Source organism: Heterodontus francisci, chromosome 35 (genome assembly GCF_036365525.1).
Source record: "Heterodontus francisci isolate sHetFra1 chromosome 35, sHetFra1.hap1, whole genome shotgun sequence".
In the NCBI taxonomy this organism is placed as follows: Eukaryota; Metazoa; Chordata; class Chondrichthyes; order Heterodontiformes; family Heterodontidae; genus Heterodontus; species Heterodontus francisci.
Window position 1 is genome coordinate 28,832,478 of NC_090405.1, and position 14,266 is coordinate 28,846,743.

Consider the following 14,266-nt stretch of genomic DNA (forward strand, 5'->3'; position numbering starts at 1 on the left):
ATATACCAGACCCCAAAGCTTCCATGGGGCTGCTTCTGGTACTGTTCAACAAATTAGCAGATTTATTGACTTCAATTTGCAAATTACCAGGATGGGATTTGACCTCACGACTTCTGGCTGGCTCGTCTGGTAACATCAACATTAGGCGACTGTACAATTGGTGAGTTATGCGGCACTTTGGATGATTCATAGAGCAGACAATCCCATTCTGCTCCGAGAGATGATATCACTTGCTCCACAATCCATCATGGTGCCCTGTGCTTGATTGTACCTGCCTTCTGCTGACAGTACTGGGCTGCGTAATGAGGTTATGAAGCATGATTCTAGTTGCAACCATGCCCTCCAATAGCCAGCCTTGCAGGGATGGCCTGTTGAAATCAGGAATTGTCACACAGAGAGAAACAGTGTCAGTTATGAGAATTAATGAGTGCCTGTGTAGTGAATGGAGGGAAGCAGTTGCTGCTGATCAGGGAGATCAACTTGATACTGAGATGTACAGCACAAAGAGAAAGAGAGAAATGGTTTACAAGGGTTATTTCATCCTTCTGGACATGAAACACTGCTCTGATCTGGGTGATTGTTGCTCTGATCTGGGTGATTGTTGCTCTGTTCTGGGTGATTGTAGCTCTGTTCTAGGTGACTGTTGCTTTGTTCTGGGTGAACATTGCTCTGTTCTGGGTGATTGTTGCTCAGTTCTGGGTGATTGTTGCTCTGTTCTGGGTGACTGTTGCTCTGTTCTGGGTGATTGTTGCTCAGTTCTGGGTGATTGTTGCTCTCATCTGGGTGATTGTTGCTCTGTTCTGGGTGACTGTTGCTCTGTTCTGGGTGATTGTTGCTCAGTTCTGGGTGATTGTTGCTTTGATCTGGGTGATTGTTGCTCTTTTCTGGGTGATTGTTGCTCTGTTCTGGGTGACTGTTGCTCTGTTCTGGGTGATTGTTGCTCAGTTCTGGGTGATTGTTGCACTGATCTGGGTAATTGATGCTCTGTTCTGGGTGATTGCTGCTTTGATCTGGGTGATTGTTGCTCTTTTCTGGGTGATTGTTGCTTTGATCTGGGTGATTGATGCTCTGATCTGGGTGATTGTTGCTCTGTTCTGGGTGAACATTGCTCTGTTCTGGGTGATTGTTGCTCAGTTCTGGGTGATTGGTGCTCTGATCTGGGTGATTGTTGCTCAGTTCTGGGTGACTGTTGCTCTGATCTGGGTGATTGTTGCTCTGTTCTGGGTGATTGTTGCTCTGTTCTGGGTGATTGTCGCTCTGATCTGGGTGATTGTTGCTCTGTTCTGGGCGATTGTTGCTCTGTTCTGGGTGATTGTTGCTCTTTTCTGGGTGATTGTTGCTTTGATCTGGGTGATTGTTGCTCTGTTCCGAGTAATTGATGCTCTGTTCTGGGTGCGTGATACTCAGTCTGGGTGATGGGTGATCTGTTTTGGCATTTTTGGAGCTTTGTTCTGGTTCGTTGCCATTCTGATTACAGAGATAAGCAGAAACGAGGCCATGGAGGGATTTGAAAACAAGGATGGGAAATTTAAGGTCCGGTATTGCTCGACCAGGAGCCAATGTATGTCAGTGAGCACAGCATTTACACATAGGAAGCAGAGTTTTGGATAAGCTCAAGTTTTTGGAGAGTAGAATTTGAGAGACCAGCCAGGAGTGCATTGAAATAGTCAGGTCTAGAGGTAACAAAGGCATGAATGAGGGTTTCATCAGCAGATATGCTGAGACAGGTGGGAAAGGCAATGTTACGGAGGTGGAAATAGATGGTCTTAGTGATGACATGAATATGAGGTCAGAAGCTCATCTTGGGGTCAAATGTGATTCCAGGTTGCAAACGGACTGACTTCATCTCAGACTGTTTCCAGGGAGAAGGATGGAGTCAGTACCTAGGGAAAGAAGTTTGGAGAGGGGAGTGAAAACAATGGCATCAGTCTTCCCTATATTTAATTGGTGGAAATTTCTGCTCATCGTGTACTCGCTGTCAGTTAATTTAGCAATAGTGGAGGAGTGGAGAGAGGTAGTGGAGGAGTGGAGAGAGGTGGTGGACGAGTGGAGAGAGGTAGTGGAGGAGTGGAGAGATGTAATGGAGGAGTGGAGAGAGGTAGTGGAGGAGTGGAGAGAGGTAGTGGAGGAGTGGAGAGAGGTGGTGGACGAGTGGAGAGAGGTAGTGGAGGAGTGGAGAGATGTAATGGAGGAGTGGAGAGAGGTAGTGGAGGAGTGGAGAGAGGTAGTGGAGGAGTGGAGAGAGGTAGTGGAGGAGTGGAGAGAGGTAGTGGAGGAGTGGAGAGATGTAGTGGAGGAGTGGAGAGAGGTAGTGGAGGAGTGGAGAGATGTAGTGGAGGAGTGGAGAGAGGTAGTGGAGGAGTGGAGAGATGTAGTGGAGGAGTGGAGAGAGGTAGTGGAGGAGTGGAGAGATGTAGTGGAGGAGTGGAGAGAGGTGGTGGAGGAGTGGAGAGATGTAGTGGAGGAGTGGAGAGAGGTAGTGGAGGAGTGGAGAGAGGTGGTGGAGGAGTGGAGAGATGTAGTGGAGGAGTGGAGAGAGGTAGTGGAGGAGTGGAGAGATGTAATGGAGGAGTGGAGAGAGGTAGTGGAGGAGTGGAGAGAGGTGGTGGAGGAGTGGAGAGAGGTAGTGGAGGAGTGGAGAGAGGTAGTGGAGGAGTGGAGAGATGTAGTGGAGGAGTGGAGAGAGGTGGTGGAGGAGTGGAGAGATGTAGTGGAGGAGTGGAGAGAGGTAGTGGAGGAGTGGAGAGATGTAGTGGAGGAGTGGAGAGAGGTGGTGGAGGAGTGGAGAGATGTAGTGGAGGAGTGGAGAGAGGTAGTGGAGGAGTGGAGAGAGGTAGTGGAGGAGTGGAGAGATGTAGTGGAGGAGTGGAGAGAGGTAGTGGAGGAGTGGAGAGAGGTGGTGGAGGAGTGGAGAGAGGTAGTGGAGGAGTGGAGAGATGTAGTGGAGGAGTGGAGAGAGGTAGTGGAGGAGTGGAGAAATGTAGTGGAGGAGTGGAGAGAGGTAGTGGAGGGGTGGAGAGAGGTAGTGGAGGAGTGGAGAGATGTATTGGAGGAGTGGAGAGATGTAGTGGAGGAGTGGAGAGAGGTAGTGGAGGAGTGGAGAGAGGTAGTGGACGAGTGGAGAGATGTAGTGGAGGAGTGGAGAGAGGTAGTGGAGGAGTGGAGAGAGGTAGCGGAGGAGTGGAGCGATTTAGTGGAAGATTGGAGAGAGGTCGTAGAGGAGTGGAGAGAGGTAGCAGAGGAGTGGAGAGATGTAGTGGAGGAGTGGAGAGATGTAGTGGAGGAGTGGAGAGAGGTAGTGGAGGAGTGGAGAGAGGTAGTAGAGGAGTGGAGCGATGTAGTGGAGGAGTGGATAGAGGTAGTGGAGGAGTGGAGAGAGGTAGTAGAGGAGTGGAGAGAGATAGTGGAGGAGTGGAGAGATGTAGTGGAGGAGTCGAGAGAGGTAGTGGAGTGGAGCGATTTAGTGGAGGAGTGGAGAGAGGTAGTGGAGGAGTGGAGAGAGGTAGTAGTGGAGTGGAGAGATGTAGTGGAGGAGTGGAGAGAGGTAGTGGAGGAGTGGAGCGATTTAGTGGAGGAGTGGAGGGAGGTAGTGGAGGAGTGGAGAGAGGTAGTAGAGGAATGGAGAGAGGTAGTAGAGGAATGGCGAGAGATAGTGGAGGAGTGGAGAGATGTAGTGGAGGAGTGGATAGAGGTAGTGGAGGAGTGGAGCGAGGTAGTAGAGGAGTCGAGAGAGATAGTGGAGGAGTGGAGAGATGTATTGGAGGAGTCGAGAGAGGTAGTGGAGGAGTGGAGAGAGGTAGTAGAGGAGTCAAGAGAGATAGTGGAGGAGTGGAGAGATGTAGCGGAGGAGTGGAAAGATGTATTGGAGGAGTCGAGAGAGGTAGTGGAGGAGTGGAGAGAGGTAGTAGAGGAGTCGAGAGAGATAGTGGAGGAGTGGAGAGATGTAGCGGAGGAGTGGAAAGATGTAGTGGAGGAGTGGAGCGATTTAGTGGAAGATTGGAGAGAGGTAGTAGAGGAATGGCGAGAGATAGTGGAGGAGTGGAGAGATGTAGTGGAGGAGTGGATAGAGGTAGTAGAGGAATGGTGAGAGATAGTGGAGGAGTGGATAGAGGTAGTGGAGGAGTGGATAGAGGTAGCGGAGGAGTGGAGCGAGGTAGTAGAGGAGTGGAGAGAGGTAGTAGAGGAATGACAAGAGATAGTGGAGGAGTGGATAGTGGTAGTGGAGGAGTGGAGAGGTGTAGTGGAGGAGTCAAGAGAGGTAGTGATGAGGTAGAGCTGAGTATCGTCAGCATAGATGTAAAAAATAGCCCTGTGCATTTGGATAATGTCGCCGAGGGGCATCAGGGAGATCAGCAGGGGAGATGGTGGCCTAGTGGTAATGTCACTGGATTAGTAACCCGGAGGCCCAGGATAATGCTTTGGGCCATGGTTCAAATCTCACCACGGCAGATGATGATATTTGAATTCAATTTAAAAATCTGGAATCAAAATCTTGTCTAAAGATGACCTTAAAACCATTGTCAATTTTTGTAAAAGCCCATCTGGTTCACTAATGTCCCTTAGGCAAGGAAATCTGCCCTCCTCGTCCGGCCTACATGTGACTCCCGACCCACAATATGGTTGACTCTTAACTGCCCTCTGAAATGGCCTAGCAAGCCATGCAGTTGTATCAAACCACTACAAAGTCTAAGAAAAGGAATTAAACCAGACGGACCACCAGCATCGACCTAGGCACCGGAAATGACAACAGCAAACCCAGCCCTGTTGACCCTGCAAAGTCCTCCTTACTAACATCTGGGGGCTTGTGCCAAAATTGGGAGAGCTGTCCCACAGACTAGTCAAGGAACAGCCTGACATAGTCATACTCACCGAATCATACCTTACAATGTCCCAGACACCACCATCACCATCCTCGGGTATATCCTGTCCCACCAGCAGGACAGACCAACCAGAGGCGGTGGCACAGTGGTATACAGTTGGGAGTGAGTTGCCCTGGGAGACCTCAACATTGACTCCGGACTCCATGAAGTTTCATGGCATCAGGTCAAACACTGACCAGGAAACCTCCTACTGATTACCACCTACTGTCCCCCTTGGCTGATGAATCATTACTCCTCCACGTTAACACTAATTGGAAGTAACACTGAGGGTAGCGAGGGCACAAAATGCACACTGGGTGGGGGACTTCAAAGTCCATCACCAAGAATGGCTCGGAAGCACCACTACTGACCAAGCTGGCCGAGTCCTAAAGGACAAAGCTGCTAGACTGGGTCTGTGGCAGGTGGTGAGGGAACCAACAAGAGGGACAAACCTATTTGACCTCGTCCTCATCAATCTACCTGTCACAGATGCATCTGTCCATGACAGTATTGGTACGAGTGACCATCGCACAGTCCTTGTGGAGATGAAGTCCCATCTTCACATTGAGGATACCCTCCATCGTGTTGTGTGGACTACCACCATGCTTGATGTGATAGATTTCGAACAGATTGAGCAATGCAAAACTGGGCATCCATGAGGCGCTGTGGGCTGTCAGCAGCAGCAGAATTGTACTCAACCATAAACTGTAACCTCATGGCCTGGCATATCCCCCACTCTACCAATACCATCAAGACACACCAATGGATCATATCTAAGCTCTGCAGTCCTGCCACATCCAATTGTGAATGGTGGTGGGCAATTAAACAACTAACAGGAGGAGGAGACTGCACAAATATCCTTAGCCTCAACGATGGGGGAGCCCAGCACAAAAGACAAGGCTGAAGCATTGCAACCATCTTCAGCTAGAAGTGCCAAGTGGATGATCCATCTCGGCCTCCTCCTGAGGTCCCCAGCATCACGGATGTCAGTCTTCAGGCAATCCAATTCACTCCACGTGATAGCAAGAAACAGCTGAAGGCATAGAATACTGCAAAGGCTATCGGCCGGCAATAGTACAGAAGATTTGTTCTCCAGAACTAGCCATGCCCCTAGCCAATCTGTTCCAGTACAGCTACAACACTGGCATCTACCCAGGTATGTCCTGTGCACAAAAAGCAGGATAAATCCAACCCGCCAAATACTGCCCTATCAGTCTACTCTCGATCATCAGTAAAGTGATGGAAGGTATCGTCGACAGTGCCTTCAAGCAGCACTTGCTCAGCAATAACCTGCTCTCTGATGCTCAGTTTGGGTTCCACCAGGGCCACTCAGCTCCGGACCTCATTACAACCTGGTGCAAACATGAACAAAAGAGCTGAACTCCAGAGGTGACGTGAGAGTGACTACCCTTGACATCAAGGCAGCATTTGACAAAGTGTAGCATCAAGGAGCCCTAGCAAAACTGGATTCAATGGGAATCAGGGGAAAGACACTCCATTGGTTGGAGTCATACCTAGCACAAAGGAAGATGGTTGTGGTTGTTGGAGGTCAATCATCTCTGTCCCAGGACATCACTGCAGGAGTTCCTCGAGCTAATTTATGTATACTAAAAGAATGGACATGTTTTTCAGAGCTAATAACAATTTTGAACTCGAAGGTTATAGTGAAGAGGTCAAGACTCCGAATAAGGCAACTCTTGAAAGCAAGAAAGCAATTTTGCAAATGGAAATTGGCCTGGAAGTGTATGCTATGCTAACAAACCTTCCTGCACCCAACAAGGCAAAAGATGTGCCATTCATCAGAACATAAAAAATAGGAGCAGGAGTAGGCAATTCAGCCCCTCAAAGCTATTCAACAAGGTCTGTGGCAGGTGGTGAGGGAACCAACAAGAGGGACAAACCTATTGACCTCGTCCTCATCAATCTACCTGTTCCGAAGAAGGGTCACTGACCCAAAACGTTAACTCTGCTTCTCTTTCCACAGATGCTGCCAGACCTGCTGAGTGACTCCAGCATTTCTTGTTTTTGCAACAAGATCATGGCTGATTTGATTGTGGCCTTAATTCCACTTTCCGGCCTGCGCCACACCCCCACCCCACTCCATAACCTTTGACAGGGAGTATGATAAATAAAAAGGTAAGCAGCAGGCTAACATGTGTGCAGGAGGGTTTAAGTTCAAGGCAGACGATGAAAGAAGCAGAAAGGAAGGATAACTCAAGAATTATTATTAGAGATGTTGGGAATCATGAGGGTAAGAAAGCTAGCATAAAGGCACTTTACCTGAATGCTCGTAGCATTCGTAACAAGGTTGATGAGTTAACGGCACAAATCATCGCGAATAAATATGATTTGGTAGCCATTACGGAGACATGGTTACAGGTTGGTCACGACTGGGAGTTAAATATCCAGGGGTACCAGACTATTCGGAAGGACGGACAGGAAGTTAAGGGAGGTGGTGTAGCTCTGATACTCAAGGACGACATCAGGGCGGTGCTGAGAGATGATATAGGTTCTATGGAGAATGAGGTTGAATCCATTTGGGTGGAAATTAGAAACTCTAAGAAGAAAAAGTCATTGATAGGCGTAGTCTATAGGCCACCAAATAATAACATCACATTGGGGCGGGCAATAAACAAAGAAATAACTAATACCTGTAAAAATGGTACGGCAATTATCATGGGGGATTTTAATCTACATGTAGATTGGTCGAACCAGCTCAGTCAGGGTAGCCTTGAGGAGGAATTCGTTGAGTGTATCCGTGATAGTTTTCTTGAACAGTATGTAATGGAACCGACGAGGGAGCAAGCTATCCTAGATCTAGTGCTGTGTAATGAGATAGGAATAATTAATGACCTCATGGTTAGGGATCCTCTTGGAAGGAGTGATCACAGTATGGTTGAATTTAGAATACAGATGGAAAGTGTGAAGATAAAATCCAATACCAGGGTCCTGTGCTGGAACAAGGGGGACTACAATAGAATGAGGGAGGACTTGGCTAAAGTGGACTGGAAACAAAGATTTTACGGTGGGACAGTTGACGAGCTGTGGAGGACTTTCAAAGCAATTTTTCAAAGTGCTCAGCAAAAGTATATTCCAGTGAAAAGGAAGGACTGGAAGAAAAGGGGTAATCTGCCATGGGTGTCTAAGGAAATAAGGGAGGCTATCAAATTGAAAAAGAAGGCATACAAAGTGGCCAAAAGCAGCATGAAACTAGAAGATTGGGAAAACTTTAAAGGTCAACAGAAAGCTACAAAAAGATCTATAAAGAATAGTAAGTTGGAACATGAGAAAAAACTAGCACAGAATATAAAGACAGATAGCAAAAGTTTCTATAAATATATAAAACGAGAAAGAGTGGCCAAAGTAAACGTTGGTCCTTTAGAGGATGAGAAGGGGAATTTAGTTATGGGATATGATGAAATGGCCGAGGCATTGAACAGGTATTTTGTATCGGTCTTCACAGTGGAGGACATTAATAACATGCCAGTAATTGACAAAGAGACGAACGTAGGTGAGGACCTGGGAACAATCATTATTACGGAAGAGGTAGTGTTGGGCAAGCTAATGGAGCTAAGGATTGATAAGTCTCCTGGCCCTGATGGAATGCATCCCAGGGTACTAAAAGAGATGGCGGGAGAAATAGCAGGTGCACTGACGGTAATTTTCCAAAATTCGCTGGACTCTGGGGTAGTCCCAGTTGATTGGAAAACAGCAGATGTGACGCCTCTGTTTAAAAAGGGAGGTAGACAAAAGATGGGGAATTATAGACCGATTAGCTTAACCTCTGTAGTGGGGAAGATGCTTGAGTCTATTATCAAGGAAGAAATAGCAGGGCATCTCGATAGAAATTGTCCCGTTGGGCAGACACAGCATGGGTTCATGAAGGGCAGGTCATGCTTGACAAATCTTTTGGAATTCTATGATGACATTACGAGCAAGGTGGACAATGGGGACCCAGTGGATGTGGTGTACCTAGATTTCCAAAAGGCCTTCGACAAGGTGCCGCACAAGAGGCTGCTGCATAAGATAAGGATGCATGGCGTCAGGGGTAAAGTATTAGCATGGATAGAGGATTGGTTGACTAACAGGAAGCAGAGAGTGGGGATAAAGGAGTGCTATTCTGGTTGGCAATCAGTCACTAGTGGTGTGCCTCAGGGATCGGTGTTGGGACCGCAATTATTTACAATTTATATAGATGATTTGGAGTTGGGGACCACGTGTAGGGTGTCAAAGTTTGCAGATGACACTAAGATGAGTGGCAGAGCAAAGTGTGCAGATGACTGTGAAACTTTGCAGAGGAACATAGATACATTGAGTGAGTGGGCAAAGGTCTGGCAGATGGAATACAATGTTAATAAATGTGAAGTCATTCATTTCGGTAGGAGTAACGGTAAAAAGGATTATTACTTGAATGGTAAAAAGTTGCAGCATGCTGCTATGCAGAGGGACCTAGGTGTCCTTGTGCATGAATCGCAGGTACAGCAAGTAATTAGGAAGGCAAATGGAATTTTGTCCTTCATTGCTAAAGGGATTGAGTTTAAAAGCAGAGAGGTTATGTTGCAGCTGTATAAGGTACTGGTGAAGCCGCACCTGGAGTACTGTGTGCAGTTTTGGTCTCCTTACTTGAGAAAGGATATACTGGCACTGGAGAGGGTGCAGAGGAGGTTCACTAGGTTGATTCCGGAGTTGAGGGGGTTGGCTTATGAGGAGAGACTGAGTAGATTGGGATTATATTCATTGGAATTCAGAAGAATGAGGGGGGATCTTGTAGAAACATATAAAAACATTAAGGGAATAGATAAGATACAAGTAGAGAGGATGTTTCCACTGGCAGGTGAAGCTAGAACAAGAGGGCATAGCCTCAAGATTAGAGGGAGCAGATTTAGGACTGAATTAAGAAGGAACTTCTTCACCCAAAGGGTTGTTAATCTATGGAATTCCTTGCCCAGTGAAGTAGTTGACGCTTCTTCAGTAAACGTCTTTAAAGCTAAGGTAGATACCTTTTTGAACAATAAAGGAATTAAGGGATATGGTGAGAGCGCGGGTAAGTGGATCTGAGTCCACGACAAGATCAGCCATGATCTTATTGAATGGCGGAGCAGGCTCGATGGGCCGGACGGCCTACTCCTGCTCCTAGTTCTTATGATCTTATGACTCCTTTGTAGATCAAAAATCATCTTGAATATATTCACCCACCACCCCCTCCATCCCCTGGCATCATCCCACCCGATTTTATGCTCTCCCACCTCCAAACCTGCTATGGGGGACAGCATAGAATTCCCCCCAAAGAATCCAGCATCGGTAACACACGCACAGATAACAAAGCTTGATGTGCCTTTTAGAGTAAGAATGTGGAACATTACGGTGTCTAAAAACTGGATCATTGCTCTAATAATTGGAGGAATTGTTGGATTTAGTAATTTTTGAAAAGTATTTAAATCTACTTCTGAATAAATTGGCACTGAGATGGTGAGAGGGCTGCAGAAGTACGGACACTATGAGCAATTTTAAGTACAGGCAGTCCTGCTTTAACTAGAATGGGCAGTTCTCTTTGGTAGCAGATTTCAGTAGAGACCGGAGATAGGTGCAGCAAATGTAAAACTCATTAAAATTAGCTGTCCAAGTATTATCAAGGGCAGAATCTACTTCAAAGAACCTTTTTATTTTTAACACAGCTTGTCAAAAAAGGCAGCGAGTAGCTGGTCTAATGTGGAGTATGTACAGAGCAGATTCGCATAGTTCCATCAAAATCTCAATTGATTGGATTTGTGACTGTTACAGGAAGCAATCTGAATCATTTGAAGTCTGCCTGGGGATCTGAAATACTCTACACAGGAAAGTTATAATGTAAAGGAATGCTAAAGCAAATCTGGATCAGACTAATTAAACCAGTACAATGTAGGTCAGCAAAAAAAATCTCAGTGTATGCACAATTCATTTGTTTAATAAGTTCCATAACAATTAATTTACACATGTACTATAATCTCCAAAAATTAAACTTTACAAATTCTAAAATGAGAATTCCTCCATGGTTTGAAATCTGCCATTGTTATTTTAAGTGTTAAAGAGGTATGTCCCAGTTTATGTATTATAGATTGTTTACCCAGTCCTGAAAGGGGTGTTTCACACTGTTTATCCTGTTATTAAAGGGGTATTTCACACTGATTACCCTATTTATTTAAGGAGTATTTCACACTGTTTACCTGTTATTAAAGGGGTATTTCACTGTTTATCTTATTAAAGGGGTATTTCAAACTGTTTATCCTGTTATTAAAGAGGTATTTCACAGTGATTACACTGTTTATTTAAGGAGTATTTCACTGTTTATCCTGTTATTAAAGGGTAATTTCACACTGATTACCCTGTTATTAAAGGGGTATTTCACTGGTTATCTTGTTATTAAAGGGGTATTTCACACTGTTTATCGTCTTATTAAAGCGTTATTTCACACTGTTTATCCTGCTATTAAGAGGATATTTTACATTGTTTCTCCTGTTATTAAAGGGGTATTTCACACTGTTTACCTTCTTATTAAGTGGGTATTTCACACTATATATCCTCTTATTAAAGGGGTATTTCACACAATTTACCCTGTTATTGAGAGGGTATTTCACACTGTTTATCCTCTTATTAAAGGTGTATTTCTCACTGTTTATCGTCTTATTAAAGGGGTATTTCACACTGTTCACCATGTTATTAAAGTGGTATTTTGCTTTTTTTATCCTCTTAATAAAGGGGCTTTTCTCACTCTTTATCCTGTTATTAAAAGGGTATTTCACACTGTTTACCTTTTATTAAAGGTGTATTTAACACTATTTATCCTCTTATTAAAGAGGTATTTCACAATGTTTACCTTTTATTGAAGGTGTATTTAATGCTGTTTACCCTGTTATGAGAGGGGTATTTCACACTGTTTATCCTGTTATTTGAGGGGTATTTCAGAATGTTTATCCTGTTATTAGAGGGGTATTTCACACTGTTTATCCTGTTATTAGAGGGGTATTTCAGAATGTTTATCCTGTTATTTGAGGGGTATTTCAGAATGTTTATCCTGTTATTAGAGGGGTATTTCACACTGTTTATCCTGTTATTAGAGAGGTATTTCAGAATGTTTATCCTGTTATTTGAGGGGTATTTCAGAATGTTTATCCTGTTATTAGAGGGGTATTTCACACTGTTTATCCTGTTATTAGAGGGGTATTTCACACTGTTTATCCTCTTATTAAAGGGGTATTTCACACTGTTTACCCTTTCATTAAGAGGGTATTTCACACTGTTTATCCTGTTACTAGAGGTTTATTTCACTCTTTTTACGTCCTTATTAAAGCAGCATTTCACACTGTTTATCCTGTTATTAAAGGAGTATTTCACACTGTTCATCCTGTTATTAGAGGGGTATTTCAATCTGTTTATCCTGTCATTTGAGGGGTATTTCACTCTGTTTATCCTGTCATTAGAGGGGTATTTCATACTGTTTATCCTGTTATTAAAGGGGTATTTCACACTGTTTATCCTTTTATTAGAGGGGTATTTCACACTATTTATCCTGTTATTAGAGGGGTATTTCACTCTGTTTATCCCGTCATTTGAGGGGTATTTCACACTGTTTATCCTGTTATTAAAGGGGTATTTCACACTGTTCACCATGTTATTAAAGTGGTATTTTGCTTTTTTTATCCTCTTAATAAAGGGGCTTTTCTCACTCTTTATCCTGTTATTAAAAGGGTATTTCACACTGTTTACCTTTTATTAAAGGTGTATTTAACACTATTTATCCACTTATTAAAGAGGTATTTCACAATGTTTACCTTTTATTGAAGGTGTATTTAATGCTGTTTACCCTGTTATGAGAGGGGTATTTCACACTGTTTATCCTGTTATTTGAGGGGTATTTCACACTGTTTATCCTGTTATTAGAGGGGTATTTCAGAATGTTTATCCTGTTATTTGAGGGGTATTTCAGAATGTTTATCCTGTGATTAGAGGGGTATTTCACACTGTTTATCCTGTTATTAGAGAGGTATTTCAGAATGTTTATCCTGTTATTTGAGGGGTGTTTCAGAATGTTTATCCTGTTATTAGAGGGGTATTTCACACTGTTTATCCTGTTATTAGAGGGGTATTTCAGAATGTTTATCCTGTTATTTGAGGGGTATTTCACACTGCTTATCCTGTTATTAAAGAGTTATTTCACACTATTTATCCTGTTATTAAAGGGGTATTTCACACTGTTTATCCTGCAATTAGAGGGGTAATTCACACTATCCTGTTATTAAAGCGGTATTTCACACTATTTATCCTGTTATTAAAGGTGTATTTCACACTGTTTATCCTCTTATTAAAGGGGTATTTCACACTGTTTACCCTTTCATTAAGAGGGTATTTCACACTGTTTATCCTGTTACTAGAGGTTTATTTCACTCTTTTTACCTCCTTATTAAAGCAGCATTTCACACTGTTTATCCTGTTATTAAAGGAGTATTTCACAATGTTCATCCTGTTATTAGAGGGGTATTTCAATCTGTTTATCCTGTCATTTGAGGGGTATTTCACTCTGTTTATCCTGTCATTAGAGGGGTATTTCATACTGTTTATCCTGTTATTAAAGGGGTATTTCACACTGTTTATCCTGTTATTAGAGGGGTATTTCACACTATTTATCCTGTTATTAGAGGGGTATTTCACTCTGTTTATCCTGTCATTTGAGGGGTATTTCACACTGTTTATCCTGTTATTAAAGGGGTATTTCACACTGTTTATCCTCTTATTAAAGGGGTATTCAACACTGTTTAAACTCTAATTAAAGGGGTATTTCTCATTTTTTTTCTTGTTATTTGAGGGGTATTTCAGAATGTTTATCCTGTTATTAGAGGGGTATTTCACACTGTTTATCCTGTTATTAGAGGGGTATTTCAGAATGTTTATCCTGTTATTTGAGGGGTATTTCAGAATGTTTATCCTGTGATTAGAGGGGTATTTCACACTGTTTATCCTGTTATTAGAGAGGTATTTCAGAATGTTTATCCTGTTATTTGAGGGGTGTTTCAGAATGTTTATCCTGTTATTAGAGGGGTATGTCACACTGTTTATCCTGTTATTAGAGGGGTATTTCAGAATGTTTATCCTGTTATTTGAGGGGTATTTCACACTGCTTATCCTGTTATTAAAGAGTTATTTCACACTATTTATCCTGTTATTAAAGGGGTATTTCACACTGTTTATCCTGCAATTAGAGGGGTAATTCACACTGTTTATCCTCTTATTAAAGGGGTATTTCACACTGTTTACCCTTTCATTAAGAGGGTATTTCACACTGTTTATCCTGTTACTAGAGGTTTATTTCACTCTTTTTACCTCCTTATTAAAGCAGCATTTCACACTGTTTATCCTGTTATTAAAGGAGTATT

The 14,266-nt window shown here is 43.5% G+C and overlaps 1 protein-coding gene across 1 annotated transcript in view; it reads right to left on the minus strand.

The window, feature by feature from the left end:
* Positions 1-537: 537 nt before the first annotated feature.
* Positions 538-14,266, minus strand: part of LOC137350519 (homeobox protein 4-like) — a 73,030-nt gene continuing 59,301 nt past the window's right edge. The window contains exon 7 of the mRNA XM_068015181.1: positions 538-1,467. Coding sequence (XP_067871282.1) covers positions 538-1,467 — 930 coding nt within the window. The remainder of the gene's footprint in view (positions 1,468-14,266) is intronic.